General features: G+C 40.4%; 1 protein-coding gene across 13 annotated transcripts in view; it reads right to left on the minus strand.

Annotated features, from left to right (window-relative positions):
* The window catches only part of srcin1a (SRC kinase signaling inhibitor 1a), a 103493-nt gene that overhangs the window by 19387 nt on the left and 68051 nt on the right, over window positions 1-16055 (minus strand). For 4 of the 13 annotated variants that reach the window (XM_075454524.1, XM_075454528.1, XM_075454520.1 and 1 more), the window contains exons 5-12: window positions 8896-9094; window positions 8153-8164; window positions 7458-7753; window positions 5202-6016; window positions 4666-4767; window positions 4127-4254; window positions 2557-2577; window positions 1764-1924 (exon numbers count right to left, since the gene is read on the minus strand). In XM_075454524.1, coding sequence (XP_075310639.1) covers window positions 1764-1924; window positions 2557-2577; window positions 4127-4254; window positions 4666-4767; window positions 5202-6016; window positions 7458-7753; window positions 8153-8164; window positions 8896-9094 — 1734 coding nt within the window. The remainder of the gene's footprint in view (window positions 1-1763; window positions 1925-2556; window positions 2578-4126; window positions 4255-4665; window positions 4768-5201; window positions 6017-7457; window positions 7754-8152; window positions 8165-8895; window positions 9095-16055) is intronic. The other 9 variants (XM_075454519.1, XM_075454527.1, XM_075454525.1 and 6 more) reach the window with 8 other exon arrangements.

Raw genomic sequence — 16055 nt, forward strand, 5'->3', positions numbered from 1 at the left:
GTTATAGAGTACTGCCAACTGCAGCGAGGCAGATGCAGGAGTGTGGCAATAACTTTAGTGAAAATATCAAATATGTCCTAAAATACATTTTATATTTCACACAGCAGAACTCTGCTGACTTTCCCTCCTTCACCTTCCTTCCATGTATAATTCATTACTCAAATGTAAAATTGAAGCAGAGGGCCATCGCCATGGGCAACAATAGTGGCCCAGGAGCAGAGGTCACACTCGGGCACACAGACATGTAAACAGCAAACTACCTTCTCTGGATACACCACAGCTAAGGCTTTGTGCCTCTCCAACTCACTGCCTACCCAGTTCGAGATACCCTTGTGACAGTTGTTATGGAACAAATGACAGCGCTGCAAGCTCATCATCTTTATCTGCCATTACTCTTCATTTCCTCTGCAAGAAACTCCACTCCACTGCAACTGAAAGCATTTATCTCATCATCTCCTCTTGTTTCTTCCTACGGTAACTACGGCACCACTTGAATCAGAGATAGATTAAATACACAAGGACCTCGTCTACAGCTTTATTAACTCTGCCTCACTTCTAATTTTGCATCCACTGACAATTTCTGTCTCTGTAGAAAAGCACAAAGTGGGAGCTGAGCTTTTATCTTTGCATTTCATTATCATCCCTCAAAGGATACTAGGCTCTCTATGTGTGATGCAGCATAGCTCTCCGCAGGTGTTATTTATTATAGGTGCAGCACTGAAGTTAACATCAAAGCCTCTGCTCCTGCATCCTGTATATGTGTGACATACGGTATAGTGTTCGATAACAGCTCTATATAGAAAACCGATATTTTAGATGTTTCTTACATCTTCATGGCAGTGGACTTCTGCAAGAGCAAACCACATTCGGATGTACAATGTGGTGTTATTATTTGCTTGAAATGCACAAAAATCGGTATTTTCAGGTGTGTCAATAGGAACAAGGGACACTGAAAAGAATCACTCGCAGCTCTTCATTCAGACTCATCAAGATAGTGCCACTTCAGTGTAGACGCTTGAGTTCATCTCAACCCAGAAACAGTGTTCCGGTTTTTCTCTAATCCACTGAGTACACTGTCAGTGGAAAGCTAAGATGAGCTGTTCACAAGACCTTGAATTATGCAGAGTCATCAGAGCACAGTCTTAAGGAAAAGGTGTTACTGATGATTTTTTACAAGGCTTTGAGCTTCACATAGTAAATAAATAAATAACCAATTAATTTTGGACCTCTTTGTCCCTGCTGCTCGATCCACCACCCCTCTCATTTCCAACAGCCACATACAAACAGTTTTGAATCTCTTTTTGGCTCTGCACTAAAATTGGCTTGTAAATGAGTTCCCCCAGGACTGTGTGAAATAAATTAGAGAAAAACGTTTTTCTTTGCTCTTCAGTCACAAAAGATGACAGGATGTGCAAGGATTAGAAGTGCTCATGTAATGATATGCAGTTTTTCAGAGTATGTGTGTGTGTAGATAACAGAGATAAACAGCTGTGTGCAGCAATAGTTTGAACTCATCCTCTGCTAATATTGTGTGTGAGTGCTCAAAGCTGTGTTCACAAAAGGCCATTTGGAGTTACAATAAACTGACAAATGTTTGAATTTTGAACAGCAATGAAAACAAGACAAACTATGAAATAAAATATCAGGAATATTTTCAAACCAAAACCATTGGTAAGGCCAATGGTCAGTAAGAATCTATTATTTTGTAGCTAGATAGAACGGACTGTTTAAGAAACATATGAATGGCTTTTCACTATAACTACCTGTATCTTGCGTAGTTGGGAGAGCTGTTTGCGCAGGTCGGTGGCATTTTGCTGCAGACCGTGAAGATGGAGCTTCATCTGCAAGCGACCAACGCTGTTCATCGGGGTTGTGTTGGATGGCGGCGGTGGCATTAGAGCCAGAGGTGCTGATGGCGTATTAGCTGCCAATCACAGAGCAGGGTGTTGAAGGTCATTGGGAAACAAATGTGTTATTTAGCTTATGAGTTTTGACACACAATACAAAAAACAATGCACACAAATTCAGCATAAAGGCTGAAAGAAACATATATACATATATAAAGAATCTGGTCACACGCGCACACATGTTATATCCACTGTGGAAATGCAAAATAAAAAGCATCATATTCACAAAACTCTAGTTACCTACAGGGAGAAATGTCAGCTCATGCTATTAGTAACCCAAATAGAGGTTAAATTGCTCTATTTAGTGGTGGCACACAGGGATAAGAAAGGTTCTTATCTGAACAGGGCTTTGTGAGTATGGCCATTAACCTGCCATTTATTTGATCACATATACCTAGAGGAGTGTCCAGTGTGTGACAAAACAAACTTCTGAAATTCCCAAAGGGCCAACCAAGCAGAAATTTAAGAAGTAGAGACAGAGACAATAGAAGCGGAGTCCGCTGCCTGGGAAACCAGCCAGGAGGAAAACATGAGAACAGACACCGCCAGCTACCCAGCAACACCACACACCCATACAAGGGGCAGAGAGCCATGGGAAATGCCTGACAGGAGAAATGAAAAGGTAGATAGAGTAGGAGATGACAACTACCTTTCTGCTTCAGCCGTCCAGCTGGAATATAGAAAGAGTGAACCAGTTACCGAGAAAGTAGTGAGCGTGATAGAGAGACAAAGAGGAAGAGGAAAGTCTTCAGATTTAATTTTTAAAGAGGGACGATTCTGGAGAACAGTGACTGTGGTGACGGATTAGTCTTTTGGCATTATACCAATTTGTGAGGGAGGTCCTAAAGCAGCGGAATATGTGCTCTGACCCTGATAAGGTTTGGCTAGAGAAAAGGTTTGTTCGTACCAAACCTATGCTACAGAATTTTAGACAGAAAAAAAGAAGAAAGAAACAAGCCTCCTTCAGGTTACACATGTTGAAAAATTCCTGTCAGTGTTTCAAAAAATATATGATGAATAGCATTTGTGTTTTGGAGTTGAATAATTTTGATAAAATTCCATTTCCACACATCCAGCTGAGGAACAGTGAAAAAAGAAGAAATAAACCTTCTAACCACTTCAAAGGTGTCACCTTTATTACCTCATCTAGGTTATGGTTGCAATTCTTTATGTTTGCTTGCTTATTTAACATCATTCAACTGTTTCAGAGATGCTAGAAGGTCTATTTGGATATGTCTGACAGAGATTTACACGTTTCCTGTGTTTGTTCTTAGTGATACTAAAAACTTCTTATCAGCTGATTGATATAATACTAAAGAGTGCTCCCCCAGGTATTGGTACACTAATTCAAAAGCTTTTGGATTTGATCAGCCTTTATTTTTGCTTGAATTCTTCAACTTCCATTGCAAAAAAAAAAAAAGTTATGATGGTAAAGGATAAACAGAGGGAGAGAAAACAAAAGGTAATGAAGGTAGAAATCAAATTCCTGAAAATCTTTGGGTTTGACTGTCGGTCAGAGATCTAATTTCTACCTCAGCGAGTGTTTAGGGATGCTTTCACACTTAATCTGTTGGGTTCACTTAAACCAAACTGGTGCATTTTCCTGTTTAGTAAGTTCCATTTTAGACTGGAGAGTAGAAAAAGCGTGATTTTCAAATATGTATTCAGAAAGCTGTGAATAAATATTATAACTTATGTAGGTGTGCAGCCAGTGGTTTTGTATCTTATTCTGTGTATTATGCTCTTAATTTGGCTCATTAAAAAGAGGGCACCATTTCATGTCTACAACAGCTTCAATAATTCAGTTCGTCTTTGGACAAAAAAACTGACAGGTAATCATGCTAATACTAAAATAAAACTCTTGGACTGGACTACAAGGCAAGAGTGTATTTGTTTTTTCTTTTACTTGCTGTGGATGAATTCTGAACCAATCTGCAGGTGTAAAAGCACCAATAACCAGTTCAACAATACTGGAACAATACTGAATCAACCATATGATAAAGATGGCTGCCTCCTGGACTCACATGTTGTATACCCTCCCACTGTGAGAGGAATTTACCAGGAGATCACCATCATTGCTAGACTGCTTATATTTTATAGGGAAGTTCGTGGGAATATAAAACAGTGAAAGTGTTTCTAAACAGCACAGAGATCAGAACAGGGACAGCAGTGTTAGTGACAGTTCAGTACACAGGTCTCAATTTCTCTGCTATACTCACTTCCAGTGGCAGAGCCGTCACTGTTGGTTTCTGTCTTCTCGCTGGAAGAGAAAGGTAATGGCCGTGAAAACTCCGTTCCTTGGTCCGGAGGGCAGCCCGCCATCATGCAGAGACGCAGCAGGCCGCATCTGAGGATCAACGGCCACAGGGCAAGGCAATTACAGTGCTAACGCTAACAGCACCACTACCGGATACTATAAGAGTGATTATATTACCAAGATATCTTCTAGTAAATGAATCCCTTTTAAGTAAGGGAACATGGCTTGCCATAATGACTGTGAGGACCTCAAACTCTACTGAAAAGCTATCTTACAAATCACTGACTACTAGATCAATTGTACAGTGGTCTACAACTGATGTTTAGTACTCTCTACTTGTGCTGTGCTCACACAAAGTAGTGCACCACTTCACTACTATGGAGCTGATAATGGCACTGATAATAGCCTGCTGCTGCTCCCGTCAATAGCCCTGCTTATGTGTCAAAGCTGAAGCTCTATGCTACATTTAGAGGGTTAATAGGGTATGATGGAGGGTCTTACGTGCTGTCACTGTCTGGTGCTCTGGTCAGCACACTCTGAACAAGGCCGGTCAAGCTGGCTATCTGCTTCTCCATTGCCTCCATACGCTCCAGGCGATGATCCCTAAAAAAGGTTGTACTCCATGACTACATGAGAAACATTTAATTCAGTATGAATTAAAACTGATTTACAAATAGAAAGGATCAAGGAAAGGGATCAAAGCAAGGGTAAGTGAGTTGTGCAATACACACATGCACAAACATGTATGCATATATATATATAGACATATTATATATACATATATATATTCTGCGTCCATTACAATGGAAATACATGACATTAGTTTGGCCTGACACACAATCCTGTTCAGTTGAAATGTCCAAACAAAGCAACAATGCAGACATCCATCAAAAAATGTTTGTTGTTTGCAGGAATATGTGCTTATGAGCACTCATTGCATGCATGAAAAGCTGATTTAGAAAATATTGTAGGTCTAAACGCAGTCTGTGAGCAAAATAATACCTTCACAAAAAAACATCACAAAGTCTAATACTGACCTGCTAGTGTCCCCGTCTTGTCCAGACAATGAACCAAAACCGGACGTGGCCCTGTTGCCTTCCCCAGGTCCAGCTGTGAGACACAGTGGATCTGAACCAGAGCTCGGCCTTGACTTTGGGCTCTCTACAAACACAGAGGAGGAGGCAGAGTCCTTGCGGAAAGTCTGCCTGACAGGTGAGGCTCTGGGTGAGGTGGAATAGTCCCTTTCCCTCAGCTGCATGTCAGGGATTTTTTGTGGCGATGAGGGTGGCATGCGAAAACCCATACCCAGAGTGGCAGAGGAGTAAGTGTCAGAATATAGCGAACCTCCAGGCTTATAGAAGGAGTCCTCTAGGTCTCCCTGAAGAGCAGCAGCTGAGTAGGTGCTGAGGGAGCGTACAGAGCCGCGGCGGTAAAGGCCGGTGGTAACAGGGAAGCTGAAGGGGTCTCCAATGGCTGCTAATGACTGGGTGGAGGCAATGCTGAGGCGGCCCTCATGCATCAAGCTGTAGGGATCTGCATACAGCCCTTCACTCTTCATCAGTGCCTTGTTTTTTCCAGAAACTTCTTCATCAGGTTTGACATCACGGCGCTCCAGGATGGCACTGGGTGAGGGAGACAGGCCTACATTGGCAACATGGCCAGCTGAGGGATGGTGGGGATGTCTGGGCTGCTCATGCTGGGGATGGGACCCAGCAAAGGATGGAGGACGGCCTCCGCTGTAGGAGAGGCGCGAGCGGGATGGAGAGCCAGAGGACGCTGAGGCCGTAGAGGATGGAAGGGTGTTGAGTCGGCGCGTTGGGGAGGATTCGCGAGAGGAATACACCATTTCCCTCTGAAATGAGCAAGCAGGAACGACAGTTACCATGGAGACCTACGGTTGAGCGTGCCACATTTCCCATATGTGTTCTTACAGACACTGAGCAGGTGGTTCCAGCTTGCAGGTGTCAACATAAGCCGATGAATTTCTCAAAAGACTAATTATCTAATAGTTCTAATAGTAAAATTTTGCCAAAAAGTAAAAATACTTTTGTTCCTTATTTTTGTTCCATTAGGTCAGTGACAGAGAGGGGAAAGGGAGAATGTGTGATTAATTCAATAGAGCACCACATCTACGTGCAACATTTTTATCAAAAACAAAGTGGTGACAGGATGCATAAGATAAAGTTAGACCTTAACACCCTTCAAAGTGCAAAACGTCTTCATCATTACTGAGATTTTCTTTTTCTATTCTCGATCAGCCTCTCTTTGTCGATGATCAGCGTTAATCCCACACCGGTGCTTTTTTCTACCTACCTCTACCTCTGCTTCCCTGCTGTGGATTGATTCCTGTTGTGATTTTTCTCATTTATGAAGCTTTCAACTGCCAAATATTCTGCTTTTCCATGACACATGACTACATAAAATTCTTATCTTGTCTCTATTTCTAATATTTTCTCTTTTCTCAGTATCCTAGCTTACAATATGATACGCAAAAAGAACATTAATTTAAAACAAACAAATGGACATAGTTAAACAAGTATCCAAACAGATAAAATCAAAGCTAAGAACTCCAGTTGCTCCTCATTAGAGCACAGACACAGCATTCACACAAGCAAGTAAATGGTTAGACACTCGTCAATATTGCAATTGCATTTGGTCACCAACAGCTCTTCAAAAACAGGTAGTGCATCTCACACTTAATCGTGCCTTTTTTTTCTGGTATAAAAAATGGAGCCTGAGGGTGTACTAAAATGTAGATATAGCTCTCCCTTTTTCTGTTTCTGTTTTTATGTACAAACACAAATGCAGAACAGCACAACAAAGTACGTGCGTACAGATTGTGTACACACACAGTTGCTTTTCACTGCCTGCCTTGCAGAGTTAATAGCAGTTGAATTCCCAGTAATGAGTGAATGATGCAGATGGTAGGCAGGGCTTTGTATCAAATGATTAAAAAAATATCTCCGTCAGGCTCCCTGGATTTTTACTGAAGCAGAAATGGTTTCAGATGTTGAAATATGCTCATTTTATAGAGGAACATTGTTCTCTGGTGTCCACGCAGCAACAGATGGCCTACTTGAAGATAAAAAATACATTTCCACAGGGAATACCTGTTAAATTACTAACCCCAATACACTGTAATAGCCTGTCAAAGTTACTATTGCACCCTCCACCAAAAAACTCCCTACTGCACACTACCACAGTTCTCACTGATGGCTCAGCTGTCAAACAGGAGATTGGATAAGAGTAACCCTGAGTTTGCCCTTTACACCTCCCAGGTGCCCTCTGCTCACCCTCAGGTCTCCATTAGCTAGGTGTTGAGTCGCGGGGTAAGAAGCATAAATGGGCTCTTTGCGATAAATCTTGATGATGCTGCGGTCCTGAATGTCCCGGACGTCCTCCAGCTCAAAGAACACGTTACGGGCCTCGTCCTTGATCAAAATGGCTGTGTTGGGTGACTTCAGCATTCCCGCTGTCAGCTTCTGAGGGAACATGTGCACGATGAGGGCGTGCAGCGTGTCCAGGCTGCTCAGCTCATGGGTGATGTGCACCCGACGGGTCTCATCTCCGTATTGCAGGAACAGCACACCTAAAAAGAGAGCGATATAGCCGAGTTGGTTGTGTTAGAAGTTTTTGGATTTACTGGATGGAAACATATCAAGCAAAGCAATTCTGTCAATCCCGGGGCACATTTTGCAGTGTGCAGTATCAGTTTTTGATTCAAATGCTCTGCAAGTTCATATGAGATCTAAACAATGGCTTTCATGTGCAGATGTCTGCATGAAGAGACATGGTAACTGACTTTTTTTTTTTTCATTGAAATGAGAACAGGATTTTGGAGGCTGGCTATGAATCCACATTTAAGTTGCATAGTTGCATGCACAGGTTGCATTTTTACCACAGTAAAATAAAACTCAGAAAACTCTTCATAGAAAACTGGATTCACCATTGAATTAATAGATTGAGGTGTATCTGAAGCCTGACTAACCTGTAAATTCATCTTCATACATCATGGGACAAACAAAAAAGAACAAACAAGGCAGACATAGACCAAGAATTAAACGTTGGGAAAAATATGTGAGGTACTGCAGACATGTTGGGAAGAGAAGAAAAAAGACAGTGGTTAGTGTAGAAACAGGGGAGATAGGCAGGTATGCTATTTAAATTCTGCTGAAACATCTAATTTTGTATGCCCACACCTTGGTGTTTATGAGTCTCCACCATCTTTAAACTAATCTTCTCTACACACCAAAGGCCCTTTTGTTGCAAAACTGTTTACTATTGCCCTTGCATCCAGTACCATTCTAGGTTGTGTATTAACCCAATTACAATGAAAGTGATGCTCACCAAAATAACTATTTTAAGAAAAAATGTTATGTTGTCATATACTTTCCTTATTTTAGTAAACTCTACTCTTGCTCATAGTACTATTGCAAAACTTTTAATTAGGATTAATTAAGTACAGTATGGAAATATTGACATTTTTCTGCATCTACACTGAAATGTGTTAAATTTGTTACATTCATGGAAGTTGTGTGTTAACTACGCTCAATTTCTATTAGGAGGGTGATTAGACTTAAGTAGCATGTTCACAGTAAATGTCATCCCACTCTTTGTAAGCACAGAAGTTCACTTCACCAGCTACATGCAGCAGAGAGAAAGCTGCAAATCTGTCTTGAGTCCAACCTGCATGTTGCAACAGAGCCTGCCAGAAGCGCCTCAAATCTTTACCTGGAGATCGTAGCTTATTCTGACTGGCAGAGCGGGACAGAGGGAGGCTCTGGCGAAATCGGTTCATCCGATTGAACCCAAGGGGAATGTCTGCTTCTGACATGGTCTCCAGGGATTCAGCGGAGGCAAAGGAAAGTTTGGCAGCCTGGTCGGCAAGCCCAGACTGGGTGGACTGGGAATGTTTTGGACTGCGGCTCTGCTGGGACAGGAGAACACACAGAGATATACAGTAATTTACTGAGAGGTAAATGTGAGGCAGAGAGAATGAATTCGACAAGGCTTGTGGAGTAAGACCAACCGGAAGAGACAGTGAACATACAATGAGACACCACACAAAGAGCCACCTAACAAGATTATGGAGACCTTGACAGTGGTTTTAGCAACCAGCCATTCACTAAGAATTACTAGCATCACAGTATGTGACATCGTTTGAATGAAGCAACAAAATAGTCAAATGGCACTCACTCTGAGGGCATCAGCTTCCATAAATCACCTCATCTGGGAGAGGATCAGTATCAGGCTGAAAACCTTTAACTTAATGAAGTTATGTTCTGTTTGCTCGTCTTTGCACACCACCCACGCGGCTTCATCCAAACTCTTATCCCTGTGCACCTACGAACTTTTAAATGAGTGCTTGTGGGATGGGAAGAGAATCTCATGCAAATCCCAGGCTGTCATTTTGGGTTTATCCTGCTGGCCTGTGCCCGGCTGTCTTTCACTGTTAGTGCAGCTGGGGCTGAGCCCACTGAACTGAACTCCCTAATTCCCCACCACTGCAGCGTTTCCTCCTGCTCAGAGGCTGCTGTAATGAGCTCCCAGAATGCTGTCTGCTGATTGTTTCAGTGGAAGAAGCATACACATCCTTAGCCTCAATATAGTAGCTGTGCCTGTCTCCTTCTCTATGAAGCATGAACACAACAGTTGTCACCTCTTTCTTTCTCTGCTTGAGTCAAGCTGCAGCATGAATCTACTGTGGTTTTCATTAATATGATATCTAACTAATGAGAGATTGGCTTGAGCAGCACATGGGCCATCTATGTGCTTGTTGTCTCCTGGCTGGGAACTGTTTTAATTCATTCATAAACACACAACACTACCCAGAATACAGGAAACCCTGATGCACAACTAGTTACGACTAGACTTTGGTTTCAAAATACATTTTTGTCCAAACTTTAGGCTAATTATGTGTTTAGTCAAGGTCTTCTATTTGCTTGTTTTTGCCAACATTCCAAAGAGTTTTTGGTAATGCCATTTCAAGCAAACCGGCTTGTTAACCTGTGACCGCCCCCTCTTTATTTCTTTGTAGCAGAAAGAGTGCAGGAGTGAAATTTCTGTTTCGTTTACTTTGCCTGAGTCATTGATCCCTCATTCAGCTGAGGTTTGTCCTCAAAATATGGTTGCAACCATTGCTATATTATATCAGTACCCTAAACTGTGCTGTGCTTTTAGAAATCCCAGGTGCTCTCCTTGGTGCTGAAGTAACTTCTGTCAGTTGCACCTTCAATCACTCATTCTCTAATATCATCCTTTTAAGATGAAAAAGGATAAAAAAGTGTTAAAACAACTCACAAGGATTCAAACTCTTCATTAGCTTTGTGCTGCTCAGTAAAATCATCCACTGGCAAAAATTATAAGCAGAGGGAGAAAATCAAGTTTGAGTAGGTTGCTGGAAAAAAATACCTTTTCTTCCGGATTTTTAAGCAAACTTTCCACACTCTGAATCAGTACACACGCAACAGAACTAGTTCTGTGCATTGTTGCGTGTTCCTGTAATAATCTGATTATTAACAGTAGACGTGACAAATTACAGCACTCTGTTGCTGCATCAACTTCTGGTCTTTCAGTTGCACTTTGGTTATTCCACACATTTAAACAAGATAATCTATAGCTATGTATATTAGAGTTCTCTTAATTTGTCTGTCTGATTCACTTCATTGGAATCAGCCAGACAAATTAAGTGAATTAAGGAACAATATCACCCTCTCAAACCCAAGCTTGGAAAAACTGGAAAAGTATTGTACAAATTTGTGCATTAGTGCTGTACTTAAGAAAAGCTAATTGTTTACATTTGGCTCAATAAAAGCAGCACTAGAGAAGTCTGTGAACCTTTAACAGTATGTGCTTCTGACTTGGTTTAAGGAACACTGACCATTGTGCTGGTTCATTTGGGCTGATTTTGGCTGACATCTGGCATTGTGATGGCTTGGTTGTGGCCCACTTCTGGCAAACGTGAGCGGACCGCCCAAGTGCCATCATTCCATGCCGTATGTGGGCCGGATGAACATGTCAGGTGTGGGCCGGATACGGGCTGGGTATGCACTTTCCTGGGCCTAAAATTGCCCATAAGTGTGTGAGGGCTGAGATACCACACCTCAGAACTGTGGTCTTCAGCCCTACGTCACACCATTTTGTTTTACGGTTGCTAATCACATTTTTGTTGGCTTTTGGAATTTTGTCTTTGTGGCCTCTTCAACGTGACAACATATTAATGTATGTGGCTTTACATGTGCAGGGCTTACACAGAGCTTAACAGCTCAATAACAGAGATGTTACATTCCACAAATGCAGGGGGAGACAAAAAGCTAAATATTTTGCTTTAACAAATCGTAAACCTCTTGCTAACAATGGTCCACACTGTTGCTGTCCAGTGTGTATCACCTGACTTCACATGCTTGATCTGCTTGAAAATTATTCAAAATAGTAAAAAATTTCATGATAGATATGCAAATTAGTTGTTACTCATTTACCAATAAGATAAAATAGACAATGCTGATCAATTAAAAAATTTATCAGGTTCTCCCTTTGCCCACCTTTCCACCAAATTTGGCTTAGCAGTTCTTGTGTAATCCCACTAACAAACAGGCTGACATAAGGCAACGATCGTATTTGTCTCCCTTGGTACTTGCCTCGCTGGTGGAATAAACTGCTGCAGCAGCGCAAGAAACAGAAACTAAACTGCATTATATGCTTATGAACTTTTAAAAATTCAATTACCACAAACATTGGTAATTTGCTCTTTAAATTTACTGCTATTGTATGTTTAACATCTACAATAGCTTTACAGGGTAAGGTACAAACCCCATGCAGGTTTTCAGAATGTAACAGTAACAGTTCCCTTGACGCCATCATACATAATTCAGTCTAAGGCACACAAACGTGTACACACACACACACACACACACACACACACACACACAGAAAGTGCTAAGATAGTGAGTGCAAAGGGAAACTGTGATGCTGACAGATAACCCCCACCGTGTTTTCTAATAGGGTCATTTATCTAGACAGTGACCACACTGAGCAACAACGCAGCCAGCAGCATCAAGGAAGCAGCCCATACTGCAGTGTACCACACTGTCAAGCAGTGGGAAATAAAGGGAGAAATTCAATGTGAACATGTTTACCCAGTGAGGCTGGTATAACAGATTTTTTTTTTGGATCCAACTCCAATAATTAAACAGTATTTCTTTTTTCTGTTTCATCCCACAGTTTTAGTCCAGAAAATGTAGTATGTGAATTGGAAGAGTGTAACACTCTGCAAAATTTTTGTTTTTTTAATTTATTTCCTTATTAAAGAAACAGTGGTTACGTCAAGAGAGAGAGAGATCGATATCAGCCTGCTCACGTTTAAAAATGAAGCCCAACCTCTGGTGTAAGTGAATGAAAACAATGAAAAACATGTTAGAAAGCAGTATATTTTGTGGGTTCTGAGCTGTTTCCAAGCAACAAGATTGACCAGAAAATAGTCACATTACCCACAGCAAACAGCTAATAGTCATTTTAACACTTGTACTCGTGCATGGAATAAACTACACTTAGTGAGCTTTAAATGTTCTGGTCTGTATATTTCTTTACTTTGGACATGACTGGACAGACTGTTTCTTCTCACTAGTCTTTGTTCTCAAAAGTTCATCATAGGGTCATACAGTGCATACTTTGCGAACATGAGCGAGGTATTGATTTCATCACTGTGCTTTAACTTTAAGTAAAAGGCTGTGTAAGCTGTTTTCCGGACTTAACTGAAAATTTGTGAGACAGTTAATATTGACAATATTTTGTTTAAAGCCAACAACAGGGGCAGATGATAGCAAATCCAGGGGCCAGTTGCATAAAGGACCTTAAATTAAGATTTAATTTATAGTCTGAAATAAGGACATGAAATTGATTGAACAAAACACCCTAAACCTTTGTGCTTAAATGTCTCTAAAAAGTGTCTAAGGCTTTCCTCCTACCTTGACCACATATTTAAGGGAATCCTTACAATAAACTAAACTGTTGCACAAAAGACCTTTGCAACTAACATGAAGAAAGCCATGTGGTACCATGCAGTAACTGTATTTTAAAAACAGTAATTTTATGTTGAAAGAAATCAATGCATACAAAGAAGTGCGTTTTATTACATCGAAAACCTATTGGATGCAATTAATTAATTGATTTTACATTATAGATTTGACCACAGTAATTTTCTGATTTGTTTGTGCTCTTTCAGCCACTTCACAGTTATGTCGACTTTATAATTTTTATGCTGTGAGATCTTCCACTCAGTTAAAGCCATGAGATGTTGTTGTATATTGTATTTCCCACAGACCAACTTAGCTTCAGTGTGTTAGCTACCCTTATTGGTTAGCTGGCTTATTGGTTTGGTTACAGGTATTTGTACAAATGTAACAAATGCGGTGTGTGTCTCTTTTGCATTTTACATGCCATTTTCCATTTGACAAATTCAGCATAAGATTCAGATTCTCTCATAAAAAACATCTTAAAACCATATTATCTAACATGTTCCAGGCAGCTGATTGTTGATGGTATATAAATATAACTAATGATATCTATGGATATCTGCTTTGCTTTAGTCTGAATTCATTGTTACAGTGCAGGGATTGCCTTAACAGTTTTTCCTGAAGTATGGACACCTTTTAAGAGATTCTCTGTAACACCTTAAGTGAATCCCTCAGATAAGGATAGATTAATCTATTACACTTGAGAAATAAAACCTAGTCCCAGGTATTTAGCTGTACAAACAATACCCACTACACTGCAAAAGTAACACTCAAAAACCGATTTGTTATGGAAATGCAAAATGTTTAACTCCTATTAACAATAATAACCCAGTTTCAGCTTTCTATGAGGAGGAAAGTGGAACGAGAGCAAGATGTTGAATGACTGAAACAATATCTGTAAAACTCAAATATCAAATTCTTCTGCTGAAAAAGAAAAAGGATGTATAAAAAGAAAAGAATGAAGGTGTATTTCATAAAGCAATGTGCTGCTGAACAATAAATTCCCAATGTGAAAAAAAGTGTAAGCTTATTGCAGATGCTTATAAGCTTTGCTGTGAATTCTTTAAAAATGCTCCAAACATTGACTTTCAAATTTATGATCTATCCTATAGCAGCTATTTACAGTACTTTGAGAGAAACTGGTTCTGCTCCCTTCCTCCCCTTGATGAACATGTATTTTATACTGATTCAGACTTTTTCAACAGCTGTCAATTACAGTAAGACCTCTAAACTCTTATGAAAGCATTGCAGAGGAGATGAACGAGTAGGGAACAGGATGATCTGTTCATGATAGGAAACAGAATAGAGTAGAAAGTAGGACATGGTGGTCTGACAACAGACCTTAGGCAACAAACTGCATTAAACTCAATGTAACCTTCTACCATGTCTTTTCTTGTTTTGTGTGCTTGTAGACATGGACAAATTGGCACTCACCCATATATATATACCCACACAAATTGCCACAAAGGCCTGTTATAAGGTAAAATAGTGTGGACCTCAATGACTCTACAAACTAATTCTTTAGTTTTTCTTGAACAAAATGTCAACTCATAATTGTATTTGCACTTTAATCACAGAATGTTTTGATAAAAGATACACACAGGATTTAATGAAAGAGTTTAATGGCTCTAGACCCAATTAAATGTTAATTTGTCTGTCTCGTGTTCTCTGTGAAAATTGGGCTAATTTTGAACCAGAATTGGGCCCCAAAAACCTAATTTTCTGTCAGATCAGATGTCGCCTGACTTCCAGTTTGACGAGGCTCAATTAATTGCCTGAAGGATCAGCAATCCTGCTGTCATAAACTTTAATGAGTTCGTTTTAATAATTCAAGAGTATAATTTGACAAGCTGTGGCTAAAACTGTAGCCTTGACACGTACAGTTTAAAAAGTTTAGTGAAGTTTTGTCTGCATATTACAGACTTCTGCAGAGTAATTTTGTCACTCTCTTTTAATCAAAGCAACATAAATTAAACTGGTACTGCCTTTCTGTCTTTTTATCAACCTTGCTGAGGAGGTGGTAATGAGTTAAGCAGATTTATGGTTCTATATTGACAAAATTGGCTGAACTACACTGCTGTAAAAGTACACTAAGTCTTGGTCCAGAGGCTGCTTCATCACATGATGGATGCTTCTAGGCTTTGCTTTCTAATGTTTTTCCCCTCAGAGGGCAACAACTCTTCTCCTGAGCGCTATGAAATTCAGCTTAAGCATGACTCAAAACAGAAATGTCAAACATGGCTTGATTTATGTGGATTTTAGGCTTCAGGGTATTTACCTGTTAATGGTTAGAATTACAAAGCTCACACCTCGTCAACATCTTTTTAATTTGTCATCCAGCTTGTTCTCTTTCTCCTCTAAATAACATTACCTCCCACCTATGCTTCCAGCTATGTCTTCCTCTCGCACTTTTTATCCCATCACTCACTTGTCCTCCCCCATCACCTCCAGAACTCGCCTCTGATTCTTTCTGAGCTGCTTTGTGTCAACATATCTGCTTCCACCTCATTCTCTGCTGACAAAGTCACATCTCTGTGCTTTGCTTGTGCTGCTTCTTTCTGGAAGTCAGTGTTATGAGTCTAAAATTTCTCCATCGACCCATCTTGAACCACAGGAAATCGATCACTGCTCTTATATTTAGAAAACTAAAAGAAAACATCTCCTTAAATCATTTAGTATCTCACATCCTTTAGGTTCAAATTGCCCCTCATTCACCCGATCATTTCTCCTCGATTTTCCTTACTTCCGGGCCAATCTTTTGGACACGAAATCCCTCAACAACCATTGAATACTTTTTCCTTAGAAGACCAGGAGTCATCAGTGCATGGTAATAATGCTAGTAGAAAAAAAGAGGGGAAAAATGGTATTCCCTTCTACAGG

Source organism: Odontesthes bonariensis, chromosome 21 (assembly GCF_027942865.1).
Source record: "Odontesthes bonariensis isolate fOdoBon6 chromosome 21, fOdoBon6.hap1, whole genome shotgun sequence".
NCBI classification, from domain to species: Eukaryota; Metazoa; Chordata; class Actinopteri; order Atheriniformes; family Atherinopsidae; genus Odontesthes; species Odontesthes bonariensis.